This window comes from Coenobita brevimanus, chromosome 68, assembly GCF_032717465.1.
Source record: "Coenobita brevimanus isolate Jiangsu-jjx chromosome 68, ASM3271746v2, whole genome shotgun sequence".
In the NCBI taxonomy this organism is placed as follows: Eukaryota; Metazoa; Arthropoda; class Malacostraca; order Decapoda; family Coenobitidae; genus Coenobita; species Coenobita brevimanus.
In genome coordinates this window covers 4,181,394-4,198,077 of record NC_137021.1, presented here as the reverse complement: position 1 = coordinate 4,198,077, position 16,684 = coordinate 4,181,394, and the positions used below count along the sequence as shown (strand labels likewise).

Here is a 16,684-nt window from a genome sequence, read left to right as displayed (position 1 = left end):
AAGCAACAACACATCTTGATCTCGTGTTCCTGAACTTGAGTCTTCTGAATTCTTTACTCTCTGGCTTTGGCTTTCCTGTCATTCTCTGACTTAATATATCTGTGTTGTTTATTCATCCCCTAATTCTACCGATTGTGAAAAATTCTTCGACTATCTTACTTCTAAGATGGAGCACATTCTATCAATTTCTCCTTTCTCTGAAATCTCCATTCTAGGAGACTTCAAGGTTCACCACCACCTTTGGCTCTCCTCTCCTTTCACTGATCCACCTAGTGAACAAGACTACATCTCTTCTCTCCTTAATGACATACAGCAGCATGTACAGCACATTACCTGTATCCCTGACTGCCTTGAAGTGAGTTTCAACATACCTGACCTCTTCCTAACAACTAATTCTTCTGCTTAAGCTGTTATTCTTTTCTCTTGGCTGGGCTTCTCCTATCACAACCTTAACACCTTAACTTATCACTCCTGCAAGGCCCATGGACCCTTCCAAGAAGCAGCGGTTGTGGCACTTTTGGGCTGCTGATTGGGAGGGCCTCAGGCAATACTTCTTTGACCTGCCCTGGAATTATTATTGCTTTCAAGGCTGAGACCCGTCTAAGTGTGCCTTGCGCATTACAGAGATTACTGTATTCTCTCAGGCATAGAACCATACATTCCTTTCTCATGTCCTTAGACTAATGCAAACTAACCTTGGTTTAATCATGCTTGTTCTAATACTGTCCACAACAAAGACAAGGCCAACAAACGGTACCACAGCCAATCCACCCCTAAATCTCATCTCTTTCATGTTTCTGCTCGGAATCGTGCTAGGTCTGTTCTTCGCTCTGCTAAATATTCGTATTAAATACAATATTCTGAACTCTCCAACTCAAATTCTTCCTGTTCCTTCTGGCAGCTTGCCAAAATCCTTTTTAACAATTTTACCTCCTCATCCTTCCCTCCTCTTTTCCACTCTGATGGCTCTGTAGCTATTTCTTCTACTGATAAAGAAAAACTCTTAGCTCAGATTTTCTCCTCCAATTCCACCTTAGACCATTCCGGTGCTGTTCCTCCATCACTTCACCCCTCCGACTTCCTCATGGCTGACATTATAAATTTCTTCAACTGATGTATATTCTGCCATCACTGGCCTCAATACTAACAAGGTATATGGACCTGACAGGGTCCCTCCTGTTGTCCTCAAGAACTGTATTTCTGTGCTTACACCTTGCCAAGGTAAACTCTTTCACCTCTATATAACAACTTGTACTTTTCCTTCTTGCTGGAAGTTTGCTCTATTTCAGCCTGTCTCATTCAACCATTCCCATCCGACTATCGCCCGATTGTGTTAACATCTTGTATTTCAAGAGTTTTCAAGTCTATTCTTGACAAAAAATGTTCGAGGTTCCACCAGGGACGTTCCACTGGCAATCTTCTCATCTACCTTTCAGACTCCCGGTCATCCTCCTTTCAGGACTTTGGCGAAAACAATGCAATTGCACCTGACATCTCAAAGGTTTTCAGTCGAATCTGGCATAAACCTTCAATTTCCTAACTGCCCTCTTACGGTTTCTATCCTTATATCTGTGCATCCATCTCTAGCTTCCTCTCAGGTTGTTCTATAGCTGCTGTTGTAGAAAGCCACCACTTTTCTCCTAGGGCTATCAATTGTGGTGTTCCTCAGGGCTCTGTCCTATCACCAACTCCCTTCCTTTTATTCATCAATGACCTTCTAAGCTGTACATCTAACCCTATCCACTCATAAGCTGATGACTCCACCTTTCATCTTTCCATTCAGTTCCCGTAGCATCCATCTTATCAGTTACTTCAACAAACATGTGATGAAGCTATTGCACACCTAATATCTGACTTAGCTCGTATCTTTGACTGGGGTAAAGTAATCTCATTATTTTTAATGCATCAAAAACTCACTTCTTACATCTTTCAACCTGACAAAATATTATGCAGGAGTATCCTCTAATTTTTACCAATTTCCAAATCAATACTGCAACATCTTTAAACATACTGGGAGTTTCATTTTTGCGAGATTATCTTGGGAAGATCATATTACCTCTCTTGTAAAATCTGCTTCCCTGCGATCAGGTGTGCTAAGCCAACTCCATGCCTTCTTTACCCCTGCACAGTTGTTGACTTTATACACAGGTTTTATCCACCTGCGTAGAGAACAACTCTCACATGTGGGCAGGCTCTCCACGAACAGCTTTTCTCAGCAAGGTGGAGTCAAAGGCTTTTTGTCTCATTAACTCTCCTCCTCTTACTGGCTCTGTTTAACCTCTGTCTCTTCCTTGCAATGTTCCATCTTTATCTCCTTTCTATTGCTCCCTCAATGGTCACTGCTAGTCTGAACTGTCTGCTTGCATCCCTCCACCACTACTGTGGGTGTAAAGCACCCGTCTAGCAACAAACTCTCATTATATTATTATTATTATAATTAAGTAGGTGGGGTGCTCACCATCCACTCACTCGCAGTAGTACTGCCTTGGGTGTCTGCCCTTTCCTCTCGACATCCTTCCTTCCTCTTTCGTCTTTCTTGTCTTCATTCTTTCCACTTCCTTCTGCCAACAGGTGGCTTTACACTCCTTCTCTGTCATTCTTTCCTTCATTCTTTCCCCTTCCTTCTGCCTATGGGTGACTACACTGAGTGACATGCCAGATGGTTTCCTGTATGCCAGGAAATCGCATACAATGCTGGGTGGTAGCCATATAACCAAATTATGGTGCCTGGTGGTCTAGTGGATAAAGGCACTCCAATCAGACTGCTTGTGTTGGTTTATATCCGAGGGGTGGTTGGGGTTTATTGCTCACGTAATGCCAGTTAGGGATGAGTGAGGCTGGTCACTCTCATCTTAAATGTCAGGACCAACTTCCCTAACCCATGGCTCCTCCACTCCTCAAGGGACAACATAAGATTAGATGATGGATGGATGGATAGATTATTATTTTCAGCATCACTGTCATTTTAGTTATCATCATCACTAGGATAATCATCAATCAGGCCTCAGCACGACAGTGTCCTCTCTCTCTCTGTTCTGACCTACAGATTGTTCTTTTTTTTTATAATGATGATGATGCAGTAATAATAATAATGATAATGGAAATTCCCTGTAATGACAATTACAGTGCTGTACAATACTGATAATAGTACTAATGTTAATGAAATACCAATCTATCATCCACTCTTACTGCCCCACTTGGAACATAGGGTCTGAGGCTAAGCTGTTAAGTCCATACAGTTAGGGCAAAAGTCACCAGCTACTTATCCCCAAATGGTATCACAAGCAATAAATCTGACCCACCTCTTGAATATAATGTCTTATAGGTTGCATCTGGTTGGAGCACCTTAACTCACTAGCACAAGGAGCATCTCCTTGGTATATGATTACCACGCACCATGGGAAAATGTTTGTTTACGGGAAATAATTTGGTTTACCACTTGGAGTCACCTGAAAGAAGCACTACATCAAGTGGATGGGTACTCTCACCTACAACAACAATAATAATACTGTAACAATAATGATAATCTATCTACCATCCAATCCCTTTCTGGCCCAACAGATGCATAGGGGCCTAGGGCTAGACTGTTGTCTCAACATTTTTAGAAACCATCCATCTATCCATCAACCAATCCTACATTGCTCCATGAGGAGTGTAGAAACCCAGGGCTAGGCAAGTTGGTCCTGACATTTAAGATGAGAGTGACCAGCCTCACTCATCCCTTAGTGGCATTACATGAGCAATAAACTCCAACCAACCCTTGGATATAAACCTTCACCGGCTCAATCTGATTGAAGCGCCATAATTACCCACTAAACCACCAGGCACCAAAATTTGGTTACATGGTTACCATCCAGCGTAGTAAATGGTTTCCTGGTGTACATAAAACCATGTAGCTTGTTACTCAGTGTAGAGTCACCCACAGGCAGAAGGAAGAGGAAGGATTGAAGGAAAGACAGTAGAGGGAGCAAAAAGTCACCTGTAGGCAGAAGGACGAGAAAACAATGAAGGAAAGAAAGACAGACGAGGATGAAAGGAAAGAAGGATGGAGAAGAGGAAAGGGCAGACACCCAAAAACACAAAAATCTTGCATCAAATCCCTTAAGCTCCCTAATACACTTTATTAAGTACAGTAACTGTAGTAAGAACGACACAGTTCAATTGGCGGCCTTGCAAAGGTTCAAGCCCCACGAGGCAAATGGAGATTTATATACAGTATGGCCAGGGATATCCCTATCCAAGTTCTGTATGAAATGTCACCAGTATGTCCAGGGATATCCCTATCCAAGTTCTGTATGAAATGTCACCAGTATGTCTAGGGATATCTCTATCCAAGTTCTGTATGAAATGTCACCAATCACAGAACAGATTGCTATGCATTTTTGAAAACGTTCTGTTGGAAAGCAGATGGCCTACAAAGCCTAAAAAACAAGCTCTCAAACTAACATTCGCCGCTTAAAAAAAAAGGAGATGGATTCGAACAGCAGTTATTGTATTGTTTATAATGGCTCCAACAAGCTGGCATGCATAAAAGCTTAGAACTGGATCTATTAAAAAAATAGTGATAAAAATAAATAAATAAAAATAAAAAACTCACCTCAGCTCCTGAGTATCCTGCAGTGGCACAACTGAGCCTGCTGTCATCCAGTGGTGCCCCTACAGTAGGGACTCCTCTCAGCAGTCCTTGCCAAATCTCTTTTCTGCTCTCCATGTCTGGCAGATCCACATGAATTACTTGCTCCAGAAATCCAGGCCTCAGTAATGCCTTCAGGAAGAGAGATATGATACTAGTACTTGGAACAATTAAATACAGTACTGGGTAATGATTCACTGAAATATTAAGATAATAATGAAGGGAAACAATTCCTTTATTTATAAAAATACAGTACATGTGAGCTGTTCCAGTGTAATGCCTTTTCACTGTCACTGACCATCCTAACTCCTTAAATGCCAAGCATTCTCTTGAGGAAACCCCACAATGCAGATGGCCATTATATCTTACTGCTCAAGATTTTTAATAGTATTTTAGGATGGAAGCTTAACTATGCACCAAACATCACTAACTACTTCCCATCAGCTGCTGGAAATGATTGGGAAATGAAATCTATGATGTATACAGTAATGGGACTTGCAATAAAGCAAGAGTCTCTTCTTGGACACAGTCTCCATGTAATTGTGACAAAATTCTCGACTAAGAGTGATGATTGGTGGCTGGTTACCAAACATACGATCACTCACCATGGCAGTACAATACTTTCAATGATCAGTGTCAGGAAATCACCAAATATATGAACAAATGACACAATATGGAAAAGTGGTTGTAAAAGAAAAGAAAAAAAAAATTCTTTGTAGAGATAATATACAGTATTATAGTAGTAAAGCTTGCCTCACAGAAGGGTTCTAAAAAAAATAATAATAATTCTGTAAAGATAATATCACAAATTATTATGGTCTTCCTCATACAGGATACTGTTCGTAAAAAAGAAGAAACATGGTGTATAATGATATGCATACCTCATCCACAACATGTGGCCTATTAGTGGATGCAACCACCATAACACCCCCATGACAGTTTGCCATCAAGGTGAGTAACTCTGACACCAAGCCTGGCCCTCCTGCACCCATCCCCGTTCTCCCACGGTCTCCACACAGACTGTCCACTTCATCCATGAACACCAAGGCTGGAGCAGCTTGTTGGGCTCGCACAAACACTCGGTTCAAGGACTTCTCAGTCTCACCTACATACTTGGACAGCAGGTCAGAGCACTGGCCCAGAAGAAAAGTAGAGATCAGAATTTGAAGATCAACAATCTGATCAAACTTAACCAATTCAATATGATGATGTACTTTGTATCTTATTCTTGCTATCCCCCACATGATTTCTGCTCAGCTTATACTATGTGAGGGAGTTAAAAACAATCTCCATTACACCCTTAACTACAAGTAGTTCTTAAAATGAATATAAGTATATAGAGATAGCAAGAATCAAACAGAAAAGACACCGACTTAATATGGGATTAATAACATAATTCATACTACTGCAATACAGTACCTAAACTTACATCAAAACTCAACAAAAACAGCACATATAACTTACCTAAAATTAATATTTCAATTACGACTTGTAGCTAAACCAATTTATAAGTAAACATCCTCGTAACATCACACACATACCTTTGGTATTCCTAATACTGTATTGTCCATCCCCCCCCCCCAAGAAAAGTGAAATAATGATTAACTGATAAATAATGCTGAAAAAATAATGGAGGCAGCAATGACAAAATTTGGGTTAAATATGGCCAACATAAAGTACATAAGAAGATAAAAACCAAAATAACATAACATTCTTGACACATAAGCTACACCACAGACAAATGATGTGAACATGACAAAAATGCCCTATATGTATGTGAAAAACAGGTCATATATCCACTGGTATATCCAGAACTATGGTACTGTATGATGAGAGAGAAAAGTATCCCTACACAAACCTTGAGTGAAAAGAATGTGAAGCCAGTTTCAGTTGCAAGAGCTCGAACAATCATGGTTTTTGAGCAGCCAGGGGGGCCGTAGAGCAGCGTTCCTTTCAGTGGATGATGTGATGGTTCCCGGATGTATTCACTCACCATCATCTGAGAGATGCAAACAATTCCTCATCACCACCACAACTCCTCTGACTCTGACCCATATAGGCCACATTCTGCTGGAGCACCTAAACCTACTTGATCGGCAGGTGTGCAACTGTTGGCCAGATAGTTACCACTCAATACAGTTAATGTTTTCTGGGAGTACAGGCAATCAGCTTAAGTACAAACATTAAACCCACCATGTGGATGTGGGTAGTATGAAGCTAAATGTGAACATTCAAATCAAGCTGGTTTGGAACACATGTCAAAACAAAATCATCACATACTTTCACCACCTAATTGAGGAAAAACAAAAAATCAAAAGGGGCTGCAAGATGTGTTAGGCCTGAAGCCTTACAAAATATATTTCATTTCTCTCTCCCTCTCTCTCTCTCTCTCTCTCTTTTAATATCTAGTTTTTAAAGCAGTACAAAATACTGCACACAACAATGCACTTCATTCTTGCTTACCTGTAGCTTGCTCTTGATTGATTGGTAGCCCCAGATGTCAGACCACTTTACCTGTTCCACAAAATTAATAAATTAGCCCCATACTGTACTGTGAAATGTTCAGTGATGTGCAAGAGACACTCATTCAAACATCATATATACTAATAATATATACTGTAACAACATATAATAAAAAAATGGTCTTTATCAATCACCCAAGCCTTCAGTGCCACATCATGAGTGAAGGAATCCAGGGATAGTCTACTGTAATTAGTTAACACATTTACGGTGAGAGTGACCAGTCACTTGTCCCTGTGTGTTACTGTGGAACATACACCACAATTATTCCTTGGAATTAAACCTTTATCGGCCAAATCCAGTTGGAGTGCATTCTGAACCAACAGGTGTCCATCCACTGTGTAACCTACCGTATATAGTTACCACCCACTGCAGTACATGCTTTTCTGCACAGAAAATCACTAAGCTTATCAGTTGTGTAGTCACTCGAAGGTAGCATAACCATACATCAAGTATAGTACATCCGCACAGTACGTGAGTTCCGAGTATGCGATCCCCCTTGTACACGAGGATCTACTTTTTTGTGTGTGTGTATGTGTATTTTTTATTAATACGTGAATTGAAATCCTTGTAAGCGAGGCAGACAGCGAAGAGTGGCCCAAATCCAGGGTTACCCCGAGCATGTGACATAACCCCCCAAGAAGTGATAACGGGTAAAGCTGAGCAGCCATATTTTTGTTGGTTTAGTTAAGCCATATCTTTGTTGATTTACCTAGTAAAGCCATAATCTTGTTGGTTTACTTTATCTTAGGAATTATGTCTTAGATAGTTTCCCTGTATAGTACAATACTTAATAGGGGTTTCAGAGGCAGTGGAACACTGGTTTTCGGCAATAACTTGTTATCAAGGTGTTGGATTACAATGATATTTTACTAGGGTATGTTTCAGACCCTGACCTAAATGGCGTCAGTATGGATTATTACCAACTGTGGAGACTTAAGGCACTTATAAGAATAAAATAAGCATGTGAGGCAACAGAATGAGTCATCGCTCGTGCGAAGCTAGCGTGACGTATAGTTATGACGTTATGTAGGCACCGCCCATCCAGATACTCCAAATACTACGATACACAACAGTACTCTGTCCGAAAACATCAATTCATGGCCTTAGTTATAAGTCACACTGACTCGAACAGAAAATGAATCAAGGTAAGGAAATAATGCATTGCTTCGGAGTGAGAATGAAACGCCATAGCAACACCAAAAATACAAGCATACGAACACACATTTGTAAAACATAACCATTGTGAGATTTTGAGTATCCAGCCCATGGCCGAGGTAACCACATAAAAACGAGCCCGTGAACCCTGTCATCACTGACATCGTCAGCAATGACGATGACGGGGATGACAACCTATTCCTGGAGAGTGACAATGAATAAAAGTTCATCATCATCAGCATCAGCCGTTTGAGTATCCACTGCAGGACCGGCCTATCCCGACCGAAGTCGGGACAATACAGCCAATGTATCTCTACCAAGTGGCTTAGGCTGTCTGGTAGAGATTGTATGTAGGGTGAGAAGTGCTTGTAAGTGTAACTGTAGTGTTGGAGTGGCTTTGGATGTGTGTGTAGTCTGTGAACCAAGTGCAATCAGACCGCGCGAGCCGACTGGGTGCAAGCATACTTTACAGTAAGCGACACTGGTTCAACCACAGCACCCCTTGTGTCCACCAATGCAGTACGTGGCCGGGTGAACACTCCCAAAGTTTATTACCCTGGCGGGGCGCGAACCCTGGTTCACCCATGTATGAAACACACACTCTAACACTGTACCACAGAGGCTCCGAATAAAAGTTACTGTGTGCTATGTTGGTTTGTTCATTAGTACACCCATCATAATATATCCACATTCTATCTCTGGCTACTGCAATGCATGTCTCTTTATTACATGCATATACCATGTATCATTGCATCAATGGCAGTAGGTTTCATGTAAATGCTTTGTAGTTATATTATTACTGACTTTTCTTGACAATTCATATTCAGGTAACCTTATTAAACAGGTGTCTCCTTACTCTCCACTGAACTATATATTCCACTGTGACGATAACAGGCAACATGTCATGTGTGCAATGTAAGACTATCATGTTACTTATATATGACACGTTTCGTCACTTACACATTTGTAATATTGGAAGAGTACTTCAATCAGGGGATATAGAAAGTTGTACACCTCAAGTGGATAGTGTTTCCATATATGATGATAACATTACAATAATGCACATCCCTGCATTAAAAATGGATAACTTCCTTATAGGCCTATACGAGAATACCAGACGTATTTTTCAAATATGGGCAACATTTTCCGTCTTCCAAAGCAGACACCCACCCTTTCCAATATTTCACCCATACGATGATTAGGGGGCGGTGTCTATATGGATGTCAAAGTGACATCAAGATATCAGTGAGGGGGCGGTGCATTTCCCTGCTAGCCTCGCTCCAACAATGGGTAAAACAGTCGCCTCGCATGCTTATTTTCCTCTTGTACGTGCCTTAAGTCTCCACATTTGGTACTAAACCATACTGACGCCAGTTAAGCCGGGGTCTGAAAAATACCCTGGTAAAATATCATCGTAAACCAATGCTTTGACAAAAAGTTATTGCCGAAAAACACTGTTCCACTGACTCTGGAATCCATAGTAGGTCTGAAAGGTGTCTCAAGGGTTGCCCATGAAGGGGGGTGCTGCCCAAATGTAATTTTTCCCATAAGTTTATGTGTTCACAGTACAAGAATTCCTAGTATGCAACATCCTCTGCCGCCCATATAGGCACGTACTAGGGGGATGTACTGTAAGTGGATCGTACCAATAAATGCTCCAATTTCCCACATCATCATTAATAATAATAATAATAATAATAATAATAATAATAATAATACACCATCTAATCCTGTGCTGCCCCATGAGAAGCGCAGGAGCCCATGGCTAGGCAAGTTGGTCCTGACATTCAAGGTGAGAGTGACCAGCCTCACTCATCCCTGAGTGGCATTACATGAACAATAAACCCCAACCACCCCTTGGGTATAAATCTACACAGGCTCAATCCAACTGGAGTGCCCTAATTACCCACTAAACGACGAGGTGCCATAAGTTGGTTATGTGGTTACCACCCAGCACAGTAAATGGTATCCTGGTGAACAGAAAATCATTTGGCTTGTCACTCAGTGTAGAGTCACCCGTAGACAGAAGCAAGAGGAAAGAATGAAGGAAAGAAAGACTGAAGAGAAAGGAATGAAAGAAGAAAGGGACGAAAGGGCAGTCACCCAAGAGTTGCGCAACATAGAGTGAGTGGATGGTGGGCGCCCCAACCTACCACCAATAATCCATCCATCCATCCATCATCCAATCCTATGCTGCCCCATGAGGAATGTAGGAGCTGGGGCTAGGCAAGTTGGTCCTGACATTTAAGAGAAGTGCCCAGCCTCACTCATTACTGTGTGGCATTTCATGAGCAATAAACCCCAACCATCCCTTGGATATAAACCTACACAAGCTCAATCTGATTGGATTGCCTTAATTACCCACTAAACCACCAGGCACCATAATTTGGTTATATGGTTACCATCCAGTCACTCAGTGTAGTCACTCATAGGCAGAAGGAAGTGGAAAGAATGAAGGAATGAAAGACAGAAAAGGAAGGAAGGACAAGAGGAGAGGGCAGACACCCAAAGAAGCATTACATCGAGTGAGTGGATGATGTGAGACGCCCAAAACAGCACTACATCAAGTGAGTGGATGGTGCATGCCCCCACCTACTATAATAATAAAAATAATAATACTAATGCTACCAATGACAAACATGAAGCAAATACAGTAAAACCTCGATATAACGGATATAACGGACTTCAATAGACCGGACTTTGCTTTTACTGGAATCAAGAAGCTACTGGACTAAATTCCTATATACTGGAAAAAGTCCGATAAAGCCAGAAGCAGTCCGGACTACCTGACCACTTCAGCGAGTGTTCATCACAATGAGGTAACTAAGACATGTTTATTTGTGTACAGTACAGTATTATTATATGCAATATAACATTTGATTAATGTGGTGAAGTTATAACACAGTACAGTACCGCAATGGTAGTCAAAATAGTTTAAAAACCGTTCATGTGATCCAAACTAATGTCTGATATATTGGAAAAAGTCCGGGTTAGCAAGGGGAAGTCCAGATGTCGCTTTTATCGGAATTCCACATTTTTCGGAATGGTTTGGGCCCCAGTTAGTCCATTATAACGAGGTCTTACTGAACAATATAATTACATTACTGCACTGTTTAGAATAACTGGTCATACTCACCACTGACAGAGCAGAGTAATGGTGCCTGAGCATTGTGGGCACAACGCCTTTCAGACCCGCCAACAGATCATCTTGGGTTAAACATAGATCCTGCTCCTCTGGCTTCAGGAAATAAAAAATTAACATCAAGGAAAAGTCATCAACATCATTATCATTATCAGCATCATCATCACTATCATCATCATCATCTTCATTATCAGCATCATCACACCATCATCATCATCACCATCACACATTCACACTTTTGAAGATATTCACCATACATGCATTTTTAAACCTTTTCCACCCCTCAAGCTTTTATTGTCTTTCCTAACCTGAACAAAATGACCTGGGGGTTGCAAAAATAAATCAACAACCTATGTTACTGGATTTAAAAATATAATATGAACATTGAAAATCATCACCATTGTCATTATCAGCATCATCATCATCATCATCATCAACAGCAGCAGCACCACCACCAACATCATTATCATCATCATCACACATTCACACGTTTAAGATCTTGACCATGTATGCATGTTTAAACCTTTTCCACCCCTCCAACTTCTGAAGTCTTTCCTATCCAGAACAAAATCAACTGGTGGTTGCAAAAATAAATCAACAACCCATGTTACTTGATTGAAAAATTGAAAAATTTAATGTAAGCAAAAAAAATCGTAACTTATCGGTATAATGGATTTACTGTGATCCAACTGTCTGATCCAACACTGTCCTCACTGCACAATTAAGCCAATCACCAACCAGCAATACACTAATGTCCAACCTAAAGAAACTACATACATAAAAAGAAGCTGACTTACACAACATCTCAGACTTACTGTACCTGATCTAACAATACTGACCTCGGCTTCCTTTGTCCTGGCTACACAGTTGAGCCAAGCACCACGTAGCAATACACTCAAATCGGCCCCAGAGAAACCATATGCTTTCCTGGCTACCTCATCCACCTGGTGTGGCAACAGGCAGTGACTCTGCCTGCTGAGAAGATGAGAGAGTATTGTGACTCGGTGGTGAGCGTCTGGAAGGGGAACCATTACCTCCCGATCCATTCGTCCTGAGCAACGAAGTTTTGGGTGCAATGCCTGTGGTCGACTTGATGCTCCCACAATAAACACTGACCTTGCAGAATCCTGAGAATGATGTTTACACTATAGACACTGAACCCTTCTGCTGCTACAGGTACACTTGGGTATTTCATTCAGGCTGTGATACCAATTAACTTCAGTATCAGAAACTTAAACTTTAACACTTAACCCTTCTGCTGCTACAGGTATATGTTGGCATTTTATTCAGGTTAATACCCATTAACTATCAGGATTATAAACACTTGACCCTTCTGTTACAAGAGGTATACCTGGATATCTCATTCAAGCTGATATCCATTAACTTTGATGCATAAACTATTGACATTCAACTCTTTTACAAGCAAACACTGTATTTTACTCAAGCTGTTACCCATTAACTTTCAGTACTACAGTTACTACACCTGTAATTACCAACCTTAAGTGCCTGGAAGCCCTGCACTACAGCTGAGGTGAGGTCATTGCCTCTCTGTGCTTTCTGGTCACCTACTGGACACAGACTATCCACTTCATCCAAGAAAAGAACAGAAGGAGCACTGCAAAGAAAGGTACAACAGAATAATTTGATAATTTTTTTTTTCTATGCCACAGAACAAAAGAAGCACTGCAAAGAAAGTTACAACAGCATAATTGATAATATATATATATATCTTTTTTATGCCACAGAACAAAAGGAGCACTGCAAAGAAAGTTACAACAGCATAACTGATAATATATATATATTTTTTTTATGCCACAAAGCAAAAGAAGCACTGCAAAGGTAACAACATAGTAAACCAGTGATTTCCAACCTGTGGGGAGCGCCCCTCTAGGGGGGCACAAAGGGCTGCCTCAGGGGCGTGAAGGCTTGATAAAGAAGGTAATTATATTTGAAAACTATGAATTATGATGGAATTCAGTAATTTCTAAATATGGAGAAAATATTTCAGATATGAATAAGGAATCTAGTTATCTGAATATATAAACAATTTCAAAGATTAAGAATCTATGATATTTACTGACGTGCCAACTATGCCAGCAAAATACAGTATATGATGAAGAGAGGTGCAGGGAACATGTCATTCAGCGAGGGGGGGCGAGAATTAGAAAAGGTTGGAAACCGTTGTAGTAAACTGATCATTAAGTTTTTTTTAATGCTACCAATGCAGCAGGTGTGTGGGCAGATGTAGCCTTTAACTATTCACAGCTAAAGATTGCCAAAGTATGCCAACAAAGAGGGCAGCTATAACATCCTACTTCAAAGGGAAAGTGCCAGCCAATAGTCTGAAATATCCTGCTCAAAATGGTGCAGACTGAATGAGTCTCAAGCCTTCTCATATCCTTTTAATTACATAGATTAAACTGATACAAATCACAAGAACAAAGTACTGTACTGTACCTGTCACATGCCATTTTAAATCTGCGACGAACACACTCCTCACCATTCCCACCTGCTTCTATGATATCTGACAAGGTGAGGGACACAACAGGGATGCCTAGTTCCTCTGCTGCTTGTTTCACCATTAGGGTTTTACCCGTGCCAGGGGGACCATATAATAGCACCCCACCCCACCCACCAAGCAATGGATTCCCTGGAATAGGTAATGTCACATAACTGTTTAGAAAATCCCCAAGGTTCTGTCCCAGTCTTCCAAACTTCATGCACTGTAAGCAATGATTTATAATGACAGAATACATCACAATGCTAAGTACTGTCTATTCTACATGGTAAAAGTTATGATACAGAGACTGTTTATAACAATAACAACCTACTGATCATTATCATCATCATCATGTTTCTAAAACTATTTTGCACTTAAAACAATATGGTGCATAGGATCTGACAGGCAAAGAGAAAATATAGAGGTACGGTAACTGCTGACAGAGTGGTCAGTGATATAAGCCACACAATTACTCACGCATCATCCAAGCCTTTGAAATCTCATGTTCATCTCACCTATCATCAATTGTGGCAACTTACTGTATAACAGTGACTTACTATGGTATTCCTTACTGCTCTGATTCACTTACAGACATCACCTTCCACTTTAACACAGTAAATTAACTTATCATGTTTACTTGAACATTAACTGCATAAATGAAATACTGTAAGACAATCTTGTAAGACAGGGAAGAAACCAAATAACTTAGTTAAAAGCTTATAAAATAAATGGTTAGGGAAATTGTATATTTCTCTTACCTAGATTTCTAGATTCCCCAAGTATATTCTGCATCATCTTCTTCAGCAATAAATATGTATTATCTTCACAGTATTTCTCAGTCTGTTCTACCACAAGTGTAGCTGGCTTGCCTTGTTCAATGCATGACTGGTGAATTGTGACCTTTGTGTGTTTTCCAACACGAACCCACAAATCACACTTCCGGGAGGTGTTGAGATCTTCAGGATATGAAGAATGAGTCCTTAGGGCAGAAGTTTCTTCACTATCAATCCCTGATATGAGAAGAGAGTTGAACACCCTTTCATTGCCATTATCTCTCAACTTGTTTGGTGTAGATGTCCTCAGGTTTGAAATTATCTGGCTGATGCTATGACTAATTTCACTAACATCAAGTGAGTCTTCCTTTACTTCATCCACTGTCACAAAATTACCACTAATATTTGCATCAGAAACTTGCAATTTTGACAGATCTCTTGCCAAGGCAGAGGTTTCAGATGATACACACTTATCCAATGTTACAAGTTCAGAAGGTATGCTCTCACTGTGCTCGGCATCAGTGACTGACTGAATATTCGGTTCTTTCATTTTTCTAACTATATTCCTATCTGTTACTACAGTTTCATCACATTCAGCACTTAACTTAAAAGAAACAATTTCATATGCCTCTGAGTCAGTACTTGATGAGAGGTAAACCTTAGAACCAAGACATAAGGTAAATGGAGCACCAAGCGGAAAGTTACTACACAGCAGAGATTTCAACTGTTGAACAATAATTTTGCTTTCTCTCTCCAATAACATTCTGCTTGGAAAGACTTCAATTTCATGAACAAACTTAACATTGTTTATTTTCTTGATCCATATAGGGCTATTGTTGCTTACAGATGGCAGATATTTTTCCAAACCTGAAAAGAAAACAACGATTGAGTCTAAAATACTGTACTATATTAAGAAACTGGAAAAGATTTATTTATTGCTTCTTTCTACTAATTTGGCATATGCCATGTAACTCAGAACTACCACTCACTCACAATGTAGTTATCCCTCAGAATAAACAATTCAATACATACAGATATCATTATTAAAATCAACCTAAGACAATCTATTAGTGGGAAAAAGCCTCTGTCAGCTAATTCAGCTTGGATCATCTGGCTGCTAGCAAGTTTCATATCATCATCAACACAATGTGTTGGTTCACTGTAATACAAATTCATCACAACCTTCTCTACTCTGCCCTATAAGTTAAATTTCCCTATCCAGCTCAGTCCAGAAAAAATTGGTACATCAAGTCCTGTTACAATGTCAGTGATACATTCCAAAATATCACATTTTTATCCACGCAAATCGTACTGTAAATTAGAAAAACTAGCAAATCAACTTTACAGATGGCACAGCATTTTCTAAAGGGATTGTGTGTGTGTGTGTGGGGGGAGGGGCCCACTCACCATCCACTCACTTGATGTAGTGCTGCTCTCAGGTGACTGCCCTTTCATCTCTTCCTTCCTTCTTTCCTTCCTTCCTCTTCTGTCTTTCTTTCCATCAATCTTTCCTCTTCCTTCTGTCCATGGGTGACTGCAAAGAGTGACAACCCAAATGGTTTCCTGTACACAGGGAAACCATTTACCATACTAGGTGGTAACCATATAACCAAATTATGGCACCTGGTGGTTTTGTGGGCAAATAAGGTGCTCCAATTGGATGGAACCTGTGCACATTTATATCCAAGGGGTGGTTGGGGTTCACCACTCATGTAAAGCCATTCAAGGATAAGTGAGGCTGATCACTTTCATCCTAAATGTCAGGACCAACCTGCCTAGCCCTGGGCTCCTACACTCTTCATGGGGCAACACTAGATTAGATGATGGATGGATGGATTTTTCTTTTCTTTTTTTTTTGCACTGCTGTGACCTAGTAGCAAAAACAAATGTCAATAAGGTGATATTCAATTAATACTTTCTGTAATATTTCATTCCAATATCCGGTTCTTTACCTGACT

The 16,684-nt window shown here is 40.4% G+C and overlaps 1 protein-coding gene across 1 annotated transcript in view; it reads right to left on the bottom strand.

Annotated features, from left to right (window-relative positions):
- The window catches only part of LOC145405845 (organic cation transporter protein-like), a 40,169-nt gene extending 34,574 nt beyond the window's left edge, over positions 1-5,595 (bottom strand). Inside the window, exons 1-2 of the mRNA XM_080277093.1 lie at positions 5,515-5,595; positions 4,598-4,765 (exon numbers count right to left, since the gene is read on the bottom strand). Of these exons, the coding sequence (XP_080133219.1) occupies positions 4,598-4,644 (47 nt within the window). The 5' untranslated portion in view covers positions 4,645-4,765; positions 5,515-5,595. The remainder of the gene's footprint in view (positions 1-4,597; positions 4,766-5,514) is intronic.
- Between the last annotated feature and the right edge of the window lie 11,089 nt (positions 5,596-16,684).